General features: G+C 37.0%; 1 protein-coding gene across 2 annotated transcripts in view; it reads left to right on the forward strand.

Annotated features, from left to right (window-relative positions):
• The window catches only part of ksr (kinase suppressor of ras), a 116,222-nt gene that overhangs the window by 41,338 nt on the left and 58,937 nt on the right, over nt 1–15,947 (forward strand). For both annotated transcript variants that reach the window (XM_081771592.1, XM_081771593.1), the window contains exons 7-10: nt 1,958–2,089; nt 8,056–8,181; nt 13,231–13,355; nt 15,206–15,326. In XM_081771592.1, coding sequence (XP_081627718.1) covers nt 1,958–2,089; nt 8,056–8,181; nt 13,231–13,355; nt 15,206–15,326 — 504 coding nt within the window. The remainder of the gene's footprint in view (nt 1–1,957; nt 2,090–8,055; nt 8,182–13,230; nt 13,356–15,205; nt 15,327–15,947) is intronic.

Consider the following 15,947-nt stretch of genomic DNA (forward strand, 5'->3'; position numbering starts at 1 on the left):
AATGGAGACATAATATTGCAACAACTGTAAAAGGATAAATTACCTTTCGAAGATTGTTGATTGCAGTATTACGAAAATTCATTTGCAATATCTGGCTACAAATCAGGAGTGCAACAAAGACTTGCCGCCCTTACCGCAAAAGATACAGTTGTTAACTGTGCAATCTATACAGAGGTAGCAGGTGTGACACTTTTCAGTACTGTGCAGGCTATATATGTTATTTTTCGCGGTCAATTTTTCGATGGGAGAGACTGAGAACTTCTTTTGGTGTATCAGTGAAACCCGAGTCAGAAACTCGTTGAGTGTCAGAGTATAATGAACTAGAACACTTGGTGAACTATTGGAAAATGTTACAGATGATCAGGATGAAAATTAAGTGAAGCAGTTCAGTTGTTGCATTGGATTTTAACATTTTAATTGTTGGTTCTTCGGGTCTGAATAATATACTTGCCAAGATTGACCGGGTTTAGAAAAGCTTCAGGACTACACTATGAATTTCCGTAAAGCTGCTCAAGATGTTCAAACTTTGAGTATTTCTCAGAAAACAGTAATGCCATATGCAATAATTCTCTTGAAGAAGCAAAGAAATTGCAGTACATGTTATGTCCAGGTTGAGAGACGGTAGAGGAAGAAGAAAATACCTGGAGAAACAGCAGAGGATATAGAGCAGAAGACGAATTACTACGACCAATGAAAAGTTAATTGACAAAATACGCACAGAAATGGAAAACAGATGTATCCGTTTGAGAAAACTGGGCTCTAGTTTTGGCATTCTTTTATACATAAAGAAACTGACGTGTACAACCAATTAAAATAGCGTGAAACAGAGAGGGAACCTTTGATGATACAGATTTGGATAGCTTGGAGATGTTCAGTGAAGTAATGGGGTGCCGAATACTCAAGGCAAGGGCTGATGTTAAGTTTTCGACATCAGAGGACCTGTTTCGCTTCATTGTGCATTATGGACTTGTATTTCTAAATCTGAGAGTTGGTGTTCGGATTTTCTTGACTGTTGCAAGATGTATTAGCAATTGTGAAATATCTTTTAGTAAAAATTTACACGTATTCTGTACTATCTGAGATAATCAATAGGGCAGGAAAGATTGTCAGCTTTGGCTTTACTGATTGTGGAGCGGGAGGTTACCAACACCACAAATTTTACGTATGTCGGGGTAGTATATATAATATTTCACCTCACTTGTAATTCTGTTTTTCGCCCTATCCGTCACGTGAGTTTTGTCTTTCATCGCAAAGTCCTTTCCACCCTTTACGAGACCACAATATCAAGTATATCTATGGGTAAAAGCTATAGGGCACATGTTCATAACAAAGCAACTTACCTTGTGCCTCCGTCTTTTTCTTGTAATTGAATATTTCCTTCGTCACTGGGAACGTTGTCAGCATAATTTTTGCTGCTGACCGGAAAGGATCCGATGATGCAGCAAAAATTGTACTGCTGAAGTTCCAGCGAGGAAGGAAATATTCAGTTAAAAGAAAAAAATGGGGGGAGGGGGCACAAGGTAAGTTGCTTTGTTGTAACGTCACGTAATTGGACACGATCATAATTGAGTTTCGAGTACTTGACTCCATTCCATCCTTTTCTCGAGTATTTTTCTCCTATCTTTATCCTCCGATCCTTTTCTTTCTTTTTTTTCTAGTAAGTTGTATTTATTTATTTAATACAATGATCTTAATAAAAATGTTAATATTTTGATTCAATGTTTGAAGTGCATAATTTACATTTAGAACTAATTCTGAAAGTACACTTAATGTTAATTAGATTTAACATCGATATTTGACAATTTAAATACTTTCTCCATTATTAAATTGTGCAAACATGTGTGTGAAGCGTGGTTTAATGCAAACATTTTAGTACATCATAGAGATGTATTCTTTTAATGTTTATATTTAATGTAGTTAGATTGCTTTCTTGTTAATAGTTTATTTTCTTTTGTAGCGACATTGCAAGTACCAAAGTCTCCAAGGACACCTACGATCTCTCGAAGTATGGGTCATGTGATAGCTCATAGATTTACGAAAACTTTTAAGGTAACAACGTGTGATCATTGCTACAAGCAAATGTTTATAGGTATGTTTATGTACTTTCTATTCTTCAAGTTTAATAACCGTAACACGTTAAGTTCACTGTATTGTGAAAGTTCGGAGCGTTCAAGAAGAAACGAGCCGGAGGCCAAGGAACAGAAACTCTTACCCGTATGTTAGAAGTATTGGCTCTGACTGTTGAGGTACTTGTCCCACTGCGACACAAGGCGGTGAATGGTAGGGATGACCAGAACCGGTGCCTAGTGGAACCGGTTTTCGGGTCTGAACGGATCCGGTTCTAGAAGATCCGGTTTTTCGGATCCAGGTCGGGAACCGGTTTTTCGGATCCAGGTCTAGAACCGGTTCTTCGGATCCAGGTCTGGAACCGGTTCTGAAACAGAACCGGTTCCGCTGGAACCGAAACTTTGTGACCATCCCTACGCTAAACCCGAGCTGCTGGCAAGCTGTGAACAGTATGCTAGATGAAATGGTGGAAGCGACAGGCAAGCGCCCAGGCGGCGGCAGCTTGTCTCATTTGGCTAAATAAACTGGGTAACTGGCAAACTCATTGGTTAAACAGGCAAACTGGCCAACTCATTTGGCTAAACACCCACTGGTGGACCAAAATTTTTTTCTGGGGGCACAAGCGGGTCTGGGCGAGGAAGGCACAAGCGCATTGTTTTTGCATTATTTTTGAAGGCGAACTTTATGCCTCCTTTACGGGTCTTTGGGGGCTTTCGGATCCAGGTCTGGAACCGGTTCCTAAGATCCGGTTCTGGAACCGGGTTTTCAGATCCAGATCTGGAACCGGTTCCTAAGATCCGGTTCTGGAACCGGGTTTTCGGATCCAGGTCTGGAACCGGTTCCTAAGATCCGGTTCTGGAACCGGGTTTCGGATCCAGGTCCGGAACCGGTTCCAGAACCGGTTCTGAAAACCGGATCTCCAAGAACCGCGGAACCGGTTCCGCCGGAACCGGAACTTTGTGGCCATCCCTAGTGAATGGCTGGCTGTCTCATAGAATTCCCTGGCTGCGTTGCAAAATAGTTCCAGACGTATGCTGGGCATCGTCGTCCGAGGTGAATCGTTTGCTCCTCAGAGCCTTTTTAAGGGGGTCTCGGCGGCTATAGCTTTCACTGTAACTCTGCGGTCCTGGGTAACGAGTGCATCAATCAGCTGCACGATGTCATCGGTAATGTGGTATGATGTTCCAGACCGCGCATCATCGGCTAACGACACCCGTCCTTTCCTGAAACGCTTGTGCCACTCCTTGACCCTTGCAAGGGACATGCAGTGTTTACCGTACACTTGTGACATTCTTCGATGAATGTCTTGTTTCCTCTACTCCTTCCGCCGTCAGAAAACGAACAAAACCTCTTTGCTAGAGATGCAAAAAAGCCGGCTTTTTTGAATCGATGGTTTTTTTCACATAAAAAGCCGGCTTTTTTGGAAAAAAAACGAGAATTTTGGAAATTTTGGCTTCTTTCAACTTCATAATTTTTCTATCTAAATAGCTTTCTTATAGTATATTCTATAGTTAGATAAGAATTCCATGACCTGAATGTGATATTTCGCTCTGAAATTCACCATCAACATGGATGGAGCACATGTTTTACGAATTAAAGCTAACATGAAGAATGTAGTATTTGAGGGTAATTTTAGAGGCTATTTAACTTTATTTTAACTTTTGAGTTATCGACATCTCTTTTCTTCTTTAGTTTGTCATTCGTGTTTCATTTCTAAGAGCTTTTAGTACTCTAGCTTCTAGCGCAAAAGTTAAACTTGCCCGTTTTTCTGTTTATCCGTCAAAGCGTACGTTTTCCAATATATCCGTCAAACCGTATTTCCACATTTCTGTTATACTGTAGCTGTGAAGTGATTTAGCAATAATTTTCCGGACACAACCTTGAATACCAATGTATACAAATAATCAGTAGCGGATTTAGAAAAGTACTTTAGGAGAGGTTTTTCTGATTGTTTCGTTTCCTAAAAAGTCCTAATTTTATTTGGGAAGTGCTTGAAGTTTATGAGTACAGGCATAACTAATATTTCGTTTCGTTTATATGTTTAGCAATAATCTTCCGGATACAACTTTAAAAATCATTTTATACTGAGAATCAGTGGCGGATTTAGAAAAGTATTTTGGGAAGGGTTTCTTATTAATGTTTAGTTTTTTTAAACATTCGTAATTTTTATTTGACGGGAGCTTAAAGTTTATGAGTAAAGGCATAAATAATAGATATTTCGTTTGTTGCAGACATTCCGTAACTTTGGGGAACGGGCTTCAGTCCGAAAGACCGCCCCCCTAACCTTCGCAAAACCGTCACTGGTGGTAATTAGTAATAATAACTATTTAAAAACAATAAGAAAGGAAGTCGGCCAACTCACAGTATACGCACTATTTCTACATTCACAGATGGAATAAAGAAAAGCTTTGTCAGAATGGTCGAATGCTGGTTGAATCCCGGACTTCCCGATAGAAGCTCAAAAGCTAATCACTCAGACATGTTTGTTGTGCAGTTGTATTTAGCTTAACTTAAATATATTCCGTAGTCTTTTTTTTTTTTTTTTTGGCGGGAGGGGGCAGTTCCGTAATGATATGTTGAATCCCTCTTGTTAAAAATTCAGAAAACTTGAGGATTGGGTAAACTGTGATGGTGGTTCTATAAAACTTAACTGTAGAATTTCAAGAATATACAGAACCAAAAGCTCTAGATGTGCAGCCTTTAAGTGTATCAAATCAATCTAAGTATTTCTCTTATGTTTTATTTTAATTTTATTTTGTTTCAAAAAGAGGGTATGAAATATTTTGAAGTAAAAATACTACATACTATTTTGCTAGTTATTTGTGTATTCTTTAAAAAGAAGTGTTTACTTTTAGGGTTGGCTGGTTTACACCAACTTTTTTTTTTTTTTAATAACTGGTTTAAACCACAAAAGTAAAAAGAATGAAAAATGCGAATCGTGTGAACTTCATGGTGACGTTTCCAGATATCAAACCACCTGCAATAGTTTTATTTCCCTTTCACCTTTTAATCAAGGTGTCCCATGTTCAATTCTCGGTCGAACCACAAACCTTCTTTCATGCGTAACCCAAGTAGCGGTTCGGATGTCAGTTTAAGCGAAAGTCTTCTCCTTGATAACCTCGGTATTTTGTAAGGATGTTAAGCCTAAATATACGAAACAAACCAAATTGTATATTTCTGCATGCCTAAATGCGTGTTGTTTTATAAAGAAGCCAATATTGCTTAAATATATTGATAGAAATTGGCAAAATTTATCGATTGCCTACGTAGCTTCCAACATTAGCTTGGATTGGACTTTCAATGATATCTACGTACCGGTACTAAATTTGTAATTTAATACCTCAGTTTTAGCGTACTGATTATGGTACGTTGACCTTTAAATTTTACATGCAAAGCAATAACAGGATTTCCCGTTATTGTCTTACATTTCAAGTAATGACGGGATTTTCCCAATGGCTAGGGCGGGAGATTCACAACTTAAGAAATTTACTGACCGCACTTCTTTAAGCTTATGGGAGTTCTTCCGGCATAACCCCGCTGTTGCATAATAACATCAAGGCGAAACAAACTTATTTCTGTGAATATGTAATATAAATACATAAAGCAAAAAATCTAATTCAAAAAAGCCTGGTTTAAACCAAAAAAGCCTGGTTTAAACATCCCCCAAAAAACGGGTTTTTGGCATTTTCAAAAACAACCACGGTTCTCGCCAACTCTGCTTACTTTTGTATATAGGAGGTTAAAAAATTCTTATTATATACATTGGTTAATCCTGTGGAATTCATAATGTAAATATGTTGAAGAAAAATTGTTTGAAATATTTTTTTGAAATTCATAGTTTATTTTCGATGTTTTATATTATTATCAGCATCAACCACTAATTAAATGATTTTTTGTGTTATAGAGAAGCGATACAAAGTCTGTTTTATCAATTTAAAGCAGTATTTTGAAAAAAGCCCAAAATTTCCCAAGCAAAAAAGCAAAGCAGAAAAAACCGAGTTTTTTCCAAAAAAGCCGGTTTTTTTCCGAGCCCTTGCATCTCTACTCTTTGCTCTTCCCTTGACGCCTCCGTTTCACTGTTGCAGTGCTCACAACACGACTGATCGCACTGGACAATTGGCGTCTGCTTCTGCTGGCTTTATAAGTCAAATGTCTTGCACATACAACCCTCTAGCGATTGTTTGTGAACTTCCGCGCTCTTATCGAAACGCCTATTTGTTGCACATGCAACAATATTACCATTCTATGACCGGTGTGCACATGACAGCCTTCGGCTCGTTTCTTTTTGGACGCTTCTTATATCTTCTACGATTACGGAAAATTTAGAACAACTCTGTACTTCTTTATGATACTTTTTTTTTTCATTACGCGAAAACTGTTTCGAGACTTAATAATTCTTAATACCAGTGTGTACATAAAATACGAATATCTGCATTAAAAGTGGTTGATTTGCGTAGAGAAATAAACAGGAGGTATGAAAAACATATGAGGTATGCAGCTCAGGGATTGGAGCATTCAGTTGGAAAGCGGGTTCGAGTTTTCATCTGTCTAATGATGAGATTTTTATGTGAAACATGAAATACTGTCTAAAAGGTGGTAATACGGATCTGCCTTGTTTATTGCGTGTTAACCTTTCTCAACACATGAAGATCGACTCAGTAGTTCTAAAATTGAACAATTGACCACTTGATAAATTTGCTATTTTTGTTAAAAAAAAAAAAAAAAAAAAGCACAGATTCCGTGGTAAAAGAATATAGATTTTATAATTATTATAATTATTATTATTATTATTATTATTATTATTATTATTATTATTATTTTTATTAAAGTGCGTCTCACATGGACAATACTTCTTCTCTTGAAGGTAATTTTACAAATAACATACATCTATACAAAATCAAAGAAAATATTAATACAGTATAATGTTATCGAATTATTGCAAACTATTTAATACACTGAAAATCCATGACAGGTTTCTTTTTATGTTAACAATTAAAAGGTATTTTGAACTGATACTGTAGTCATTATTCTGCTGGCTGCTGTAAGGTCAAACTGAATACTAAAGACAAACTTGCGAATCACCAAATCGCGACAATTTTTTTTGAAAACCCTATATTTACTGCTGAATGTTTATGAAGATCAAAGGTTGCTCTATGAACTCTTAGTCACATTACACCGTCATGTCCTTTATAAAATTCCTGTCCTCCATGTCTTACATATGCATTAGTTTATACAGATGATTTTAGACATGTTCGTTTAAACAACATATGAATGAGAGTCCTATTTTAGAATAATAAGTATCTGAAATATTTCAGAATATTGGCAACAACCTCCCTCTTAAAGACGCAATAAACAAGTGGATCCATATTATCACTTTTTAAATAGTATTAAAAATGCATCAATTTTTTCGTTAAATATATACTGTAGTTTTTTATTCACTAACACTTATAATATGCCCTGGGAATACTAAATGCATTTTTTATGTTCGTAGTGTGATTTCGGCAACCAATCCTATTGCCTTCGACGGCTAATCAGTAGTGAAGAGTCTTACAAATATATTTTTTAAAAACATTTTATTTAGCTTAGTCCTTTTCCCACACAGTAATTCCTAAATTGAATAAAAATAAAGATATTCATGAATCCCAACCTCTTCACTGTCTACCCGTCAACAGAAACAGGATTGGTTGCGAAATTACACTAGGAATATAAAAATCTTTTTAGTATTTCCAGGACACTTTGTAGCTGAATGTTAATTAATCTTAAGAAAATGTGCCAATATGTGTGGTAAAGTATGATGGTTCATAGTTGATAACTCATGTTTTCTGCATCATATATAACGAAGTTCATAGTCCACCGATACCATATACGAAAGGTAGAAGAATCTGCTCTTTTTACATCTAATTTCTTCAAAACATAATCTGTTGATTTAAAATTAATACCTACATGCAATGTTAGATTTGTATAAGAACAACATATTCTTTCTTGCAGGCCTAAAATGTAAAGAATGTAAATTTAAATGCCATAGAGACTGTGAACCTAAAGTTCCCCCATCTTGTGGATTGCCTCAAGAGCTTCTACACGAATTTGCCTTTTGGGTCCATGGAGGAAAAGATGGTATGTAAATTAAACATTTTCTATGTAATGGATGCTTTATCGATGTTAAAAAACAGTAAGGGTTAAAAATTTAATTCAAACTTAGTCTTCACAGCCTTGTTGTCTGCTTTTATACTTTATTTCCAATGGTTTGAATAGTAAACATCAGAAGGGAAAGAAATTTCTCAACCCTGAGTTATTTTTGTTGTAAAATATAGCGTAAATCAAAAATTTTCCTTTAAATTTGAAAACGGGGTGACGAAAGACGATGATACGTGAGATATGAGTAAAAGGAATGGGGAACTCAAATATGAGTATATACATCATGGCGACTATCTTGGATTTAGCTACAAGTTTCAATGGAAAGAAGTGCATTTAGCATATCGTCAAGGGTGCCAATCCTGGGGGGCCGTGGGGGCCTGGGCCCCTCCGAAGCTCATGTGGGCCCCCTATTGTATTTATGAATATACATTATTTGGCATAATTTGAATGCAATTTATCTTAAGATCCTCATATATATATATATATATATATATATATATATATATATATATATATATATATATATATATATACCTTCTGCATCTGAATGGGCCCCCTCAAATTTACGGAGAAACGGTTTGAAAAAAGTTTATACTCAGAAATATGAATATGCAGTAATTTTTTACTTACCAGCATATGTTGATCAGTTCGTCGGCTTTTTAAGTTTTGTATGTCATCATGTAGTGAGTTTTTTTTTCCTTAGGTGATATAATCTGCTCTAACTCTGCATAAATGGATTATAATTGTTCTGATAAATGGGGCGCAGTATCAAGGACACTGCAGCGGATTATAAACGCTCGGCATCTAAATAGATAAGGAATCGGACATACCACAGTTTTGCGGTGGTTTACAGAAGTTTTAAAGAGACAGGACCCGTGATAGACAGAAAACGTTCCGGACTCCGAAGACACAGTAGTAGGCAGTCATGATATCCTTTGTCAAGAACTTTAAATGCAGTACCCGAACTTAAGGGATTCATATTCCCGAGTGTTGGATACGAACAATTGGCTTCCTTCTTGCAAACTACAAATGCAGCAGCTCTTAACCAAGGGTGACCCACACAGGTGAATATAGTGGAATGTAGGCTGTGAGACCTGGTGCATAAAGATCCCATGTAACCGATTAATATGGATATGTTTCAGAATCAGATGTTTCTGACACGTCTGAACCTCGAAAACAATTTTCCAGCCTTTTCCATCAGGATAGTGTGCCTCCACACTTTAGTCTGTGTGTCACAGAGTGACTAGACGAGCAGTTCCTTGGGCACTCTATTGGTCAAAAATAATCCATCGAGTGACCACTTCGTTTCCCAGCTCGTACACTTCTCGATTTTTACTTTTGGAGCCATCTGAAAGCTATAGTTTATCAAGAAAAAATCACCAATATCCAGCATCTCCAGCAACTGATTATGTAAGCATCTGACTTTGTGAACCTGCAACGTTTGTGCATGTTTCTGTGTGTTGACAGAAATGTCTTGCGTAGTTTGACATTCTAGGCAATACATAGAGCATATTTTGTAAGATACCGTATAAACTTCAACAATTGATACTTCTTCAACAAATACCGATAAGTAAAAAATAACTAAATTTTTAGGCAATATAAAAGCTCATCCTTCTTCTCTTTTGCAACTTCGAAGCTAAATTCAAGATGGTCGTTATGATACACACTATATCTAGTGTGCTTCTATTATCTTTATCCGATTATCATCGTCCACTGTTACGCTGTTTTCAAATTAAAAAGGTAGTGCCGGACTTTTGTCTCACCCTGTAGTATAGTGAGTATGCAAAGTTTGATAGCACTTACAAAACAGACAAGTAGTAAAATTGGTATTTGCACCTGCAGATTTTCCGGAGTTAAGCAACGTGCCTGTATATTAAAGTCGATAAAAAGCAAAATGACAATCGTTTTCGGACTAGCAGTTTTCTCTAGCAATATCAGATAAGTCTTTATAGCCTAATACAAAATTTTGTAAAGATGAAAAGTCTTTCATATAACACCTGATCGCTTCTTTTGTCTGAAAGACACCTTTGTTCTCCAACAAGCGCTACGTCAGAAATATATTTTTATCGTTAAAACTGCATTTTCTTTCTGCTTTACCGCCCGTGAAATATTTATGCCATGCACACCAAAGTTGTTATTAAAATACTAGCTGAGGGTTAGAATAATCTAGGTGTATGGTAAATATTTGAATTCCCTACCTCCTTAGGATAAACATTTCATTGAAACTGTAATGATAAAAATTCATAAGATACTCTACTTTTGGCATTAATCCATAAGATATTCTACTTTTGGCATTAATTTTCAAATACCATGTCTCATAGAATAAAGCTTCAATCGAAGTGACATGATAAAAACCCACTTTTTTTTTTTTTTTTTTTTTTTTTTTAAATCCCACCCCTAGTGGAGCTAGAAGGGTTTTACTTTACAGTGTTTTTTCCCATATTGTAAATCATGTGTGTACCAAGTTTGGTTGATATAACACCAGACGTTTCAGAGTTGTGGTGGAACATGCATTCACACACACACAGACGCACACATTCATCCATCTTTATTTATATAGATAGCGCCTAAGAATTTAGTAGAATAAATAACGAATAGCGCCTTTGGTGTTGCTCTTGTTAATTCTTCTCCAGATGACATGCGCAACGCCGCAGAAAATAAACTAAGCAGAATAAATAACGACTGTCAAAAAGTAAAGAATTGAGTGAACTAAATTACAACGAGCAACGCCTAACGACTGTCAAAAAGTAAAAAATTGAATGAACTAAATTACAACGAGCAACGTCTTCGGCGTTGCCTCTGTAAATTGCCGAGCCAGCCCATATGCCCGTTCTTACCTGCCAGCCCACATGCCCGTTCTTAGCTAAACTTGACCTTAAATATCATAGGTATTCACTCAACAGCTTAGTGACTCTCAGAACTCTGGATTCGACAGAAGTTACGATTTATTTTTCACCCGTTCTCACCTCCCATGCCGATGGGAGCAGAATTTGGATTTCAACGGTATTAGGAGTTTGACTATTCATCTCGGCGACCCAGAAAACTATGGATTCGACACTAATATCGGTAGTTTTCCATTATTTTTACGTGTCACCTCGTTCCCATCCCTAGGGGTGATAGTGTGGGCTGAACGTGGACTTAGACGGCGTTGGGAATGTCAGTTCGTCTCAGCGACCTCGAAACTATTGATTCGGCATTAATATCGATCTTTTTATTTATTTATTTATTTATTTATTTATTTATTTATTTATTTATTTTTACTCGTTTCTCCCTTCCCACATCTTGGGAGCGTTAGGGAATCTTACTCAACTACAGGGGACTGAACATGTACTTAAACGGCATCGAGACTGTCACTAGTTCATTTAGCGATTGTGAAAACTATTGATTCAATACTAATATCGGACGTTTTCGATTATTTTACATATAATTCTCCCTCCTCCAGATGTGTGGATGGGGACTGAACTTAGAATTAAACGGCATCGAGTGTGTCACAATTCATCGCGGCGACCCCGAAAACTATGTATTCGACACTAATATCGGACATTTTCGATCATTTGTGCAGGTCACCCTTTCGTACTCTCCCTGCGTGTACTAGACGGAATCTTATCCCCACGGTATTCTTTCCAAGTTGTACGTGTACCAGTTTTGGTTGAAATTGTTCCAGCAATTATGCTGGAACATACATACATACATCCATTTTTATGTATGTACAAGATATCTCAGGCACAGGCACTGTACATAGCATAGTTTTCCCTTTTCATCAAAGTATTTAAAAAAAATGTAAAACGGAGGAGTATAAGCTAAGAGCGTAACCGAACTTCCAGGTAAAATAGGGCGCATTCGAGGGTGTAGTTTTTTCATTGATTTGCAACGGATAAGTTTGGTAACAATGTACAAACATTGTACGAATATTCAGTTTTGTAAGTGCGAGTCTTCTCAGCAGGAGAGACATTATAAGATCATTTCTCACGAGGAACGGACGTGAACATGTCATCCGGAAATCCGAATCAAACCTAGTTCATTCGATAAACATAACAAAGATACGTTCATGCACAAAAAATTAGATGCCATGGATAGCGGAGTAAGTTCCTGGGGCCTATTAACCATGTTAGTATAAAGAAAATCCTCGACTCGCAGTGAAAAAACTATTGCATGAACATTGTTCATTGGAAAGACATGGTTTATAGTTCTTTCTCTTCAGCATGAAACAAGCTTTCCAGAGATGCTATGTATTGGGACCCATAACTTACTAGAACGGTAAATTGGGAGAATGTCGGGAAAATTCCCTCCAGGAGTCCCTCCCATCAATTTTGGATCCCTCTAGAGTGGCTCTGGGTAAAAGCACACAATTCAAATGTATCTCAAAAAATACTATAGCGAATAAGAAATGTGTGTACCAAGTTTTGTATTGATGGACAAAATAGGTATGAGGGGAAGGCATGTATTGGTACACAAGGTTTTCCGTCATATCTATTCCATCTATCAATACAGTACTTGGAACAGTCATTTCTTATATCCTATACTATTTTTTGAGGTACATTTGGATTGTGTACTTTTATCCGGAGCACTCCAGAGGGGTCCAAAGTTGATGGGAGGGACTTCTGGGGGGATTTTTCCCGACATTCTCCCAATTTATCCTGTTCTAGTATGTTATGGGCCCCAATACATAGCACCTCTAGAAAGCTTGTTTCATGCTGAAGAGAATAAACTATAAACCATGACTTTCCAATGAACAGTGTTGATGCAATACTTATTTCACTGCGAGTCTACGATTTTCTTACACTAACAGGGTTAATGGACCCCAGGGACTTACTCCGTTGTCCATGGCACCTAATTTTTTGTGTCTGTACAAATCTTTGTTATGTTTATCGAATGGGCTAGGTTGATTCGGATGTCCGGATGACAGGTTCATGTCCGTTCCTTGTCAGTTTGCGCCTTCGTATTAGCTTCTTATTACACCTTTGTTACTACATCAAAATGTTGTTCTGCAATTATGTCTTCGTCACTAAAAGTTCTATTAATTTTCAGACGAATCTCCTATTCTGGGAAGAACAACGTATACTGGGAGTCACCCCTCAAACTTTTTGGCAAGCATTAGTAGGAGTCGAAAGAAGTCACATCCGCAACCATCAATTAGCATTCCACCGTTTCCGGTAAGTGTACATAATTTTATTATTATTATTATTATTATTATTATTATTATTATTATTATTATTATTATTATTATTATTATTATTATTATTGGGCATCGGTGGCTCAGTAGTACAGTGTTGACCTGTAGTGCGTTGGGTCCCTGTGGTTCGATACCAGCCTCGCGTCAACTGGCTTTGTGTTAGACAAACACTGTATGCGTGGGTTTCTTCTGGATTTTCCTGTTTCCTTGCACTGTCGTCATTCTATCATGATCAGCCATTTCATCATTATAGTCTTAGTTAAGTGAGGAGCATAATCGTGGGACGTTAAACTTTTTTTTTTTTTTTTTTTTTAAGAAAAATAATATTTTGTGTGTTGGTAATATACAGTTGGTTAGCAAAATAATGGAAATAGCCTGTAGTTTACAACACGTAAGATGTGTGAGGTACTTACATTGAGACTGCGTGTGTAGCACCTGACCACTGTTAATGGTGCATTGGGTGATCGTTTGTAGTTTGTCAGGCGAGGTAGGACGGAGACGTGTGTTGAAACTGGCAGATAGTGATGCAACATGGAACCTCTCTGATTTTCAAAGACACTAAGTTGTGGGTGCGGTACGTAGTTGGCACAATTTATCCAATGTGACCAGTGTGTTAGGTGAGGCGAGGAGCAGTGCCCAAGGTGATGACATGTATATAACTCGTGGCAAAGCAATATCGGCGAAGAGTAATAGTGGACGGAAGACAAGCGTCTGTGGCAGGGATCGCCGAACATTGAAGAGAATTTTTTATCGAAGACAACAAAGGGAATGCGGCAGAAGTGACTACGCAACCCAAGTCAGCATTTGGAACAGTCTTATTGAGACAATCGTGGTCCGATGTGAATTGCATAACCAGAACATCCGCGGTCGGATTGCAATTTCCAAATTGCCGATCACAGCCAGCACCGCTTTAGTGCTTAGAAAATGTTGCCAAGAACTTGTAAAGAGGATTGCCAGTGATTGGAAATGCGTAATATTGTCCGATGAGTCATTCTCCACCTTTTTTCCAACAATAAGCCGTGATCCTGTATGGTAGACGCCAAAAGAAATTTACACTCCGAAATGGCCTTTCCTTACGTTGAAATATGGCGACTCCCTGAAGCTTTATTTTTCAAGATAAATGTGCGCCAATTCACACCGATCGAGCTGTCGAGGCATGCTTTCATGAATCCCTGGCTCGCCCAGTCTTCAGACTTCAACATTATCTGGACACTTGTGGCCATTTCTGGAGCTCAAATTCTGGAGCATATATGCCATCTTCACGGACAAGACTGAGTGCTGCACTTGATGAAGAATGGTACCGTAAATCGACTTACATGCCTCTATTCCACTACAAATCAAAGCAGTTATTCAAGTTAACGATTGCACCACGCCGCATTAAGCAGGTAAATTGCATTTTTCATCAGTTGTTTCGGTTGTTTAGATAAGTATCCGAATATATGTATTTTTTTTACAAGTATTCTAAGAAAGTTTGTTTTATTCATAGCTGTGGTGCACTTAAAATATACATTATTTGAAAATAAATAAATTAAAAAAAAAAAAAAAATTAAATGCTGTGCCGCACAAACACTAAAGCAATGTTTTATGAACACTCGTTGTTAAACATATTGTTAAAATTTTAATGCAGCTCAAACGAGATGAATTACCATTACGTAATATTAATCTATGTTGTTTAACTTTTCTGCCCAATCTTTTTATATTCGAAAATATTCTTATGTGTATTATATTATCGAGATGTTTTGAGTACCATTAATAAGTCATTTTCTTCCTCCTTGTCAATGTTAGGTAACGTGTACTGAACTTCGAACTATCTTTAAATTAATTTTTTAGGGTCCTGATTCTAGTTCCAATACATCAAGTTGCAACAGCTCAACACCCTCTAGTCCAGCACTGATGGTCACTCAAACTCCTCCAGGATCAGGATCTAGGCATCAACAGTTCCATTTTCCAGGTATGAAATTTTCATTTGAAATTTATACGCCTTTGATGATTAATTGTCATTCTTTATGTCAGCGTAAAATAATTTGTGTTGTTTAATTCTATTTAATGTGTAATACTTGCATTTCAGAGCTATTTTATTCAGTAAAATGTGTTTTCATATATGTAATCATATGGAAAAACCAGGACATGTAAATTTGTAACAAATTTGAAGCGTTTAACTCGTTAGCTCCTGTTTCTTTATGTGCTACAACGCACCTAAAAATGCCGAGTGCTCAAGACTTTTTGTCCAAAATCGGAATTATACAATATAACTACCGGTATATGTAGAAATTGAATCTGTATCATAAACCTGGAGCATGCATGTATTATGACTACTTAGTAATTCATATTTAATTAATCGAACTACATAAAATGTAGAATGCATAAGGTAACATGATACTTACCCAAAGATTAGCATGGTAGAATTCTGCTGTAATTACTCTATCAACCGTGAACAGTGACTGCTTTTTCTTCTTCTTGCCTTTTCTTTTTTTTAACCCCATGTAGCGTAGTCGCTAACGTTCTCGTTTTTAGTGTGAGCGGTCCCGGTTTGAAGTTTTTCCTGGGTTTTCCTCATTCACACCAGACTTCT

This window comes from Thermobia domestica, chromosome 9, assembly GCF_964235325.1.
Source record: "Thermobia domestica chromosome 9, izTheDome1.hap1.1, whole genome shotgun sequence".
Lineage (NCBI taxonomy): Eukaryota > Metazoa > Arthropoda > Insecta > Zygentoma > Lepismatidae > Thermobia > Thermobia domestica.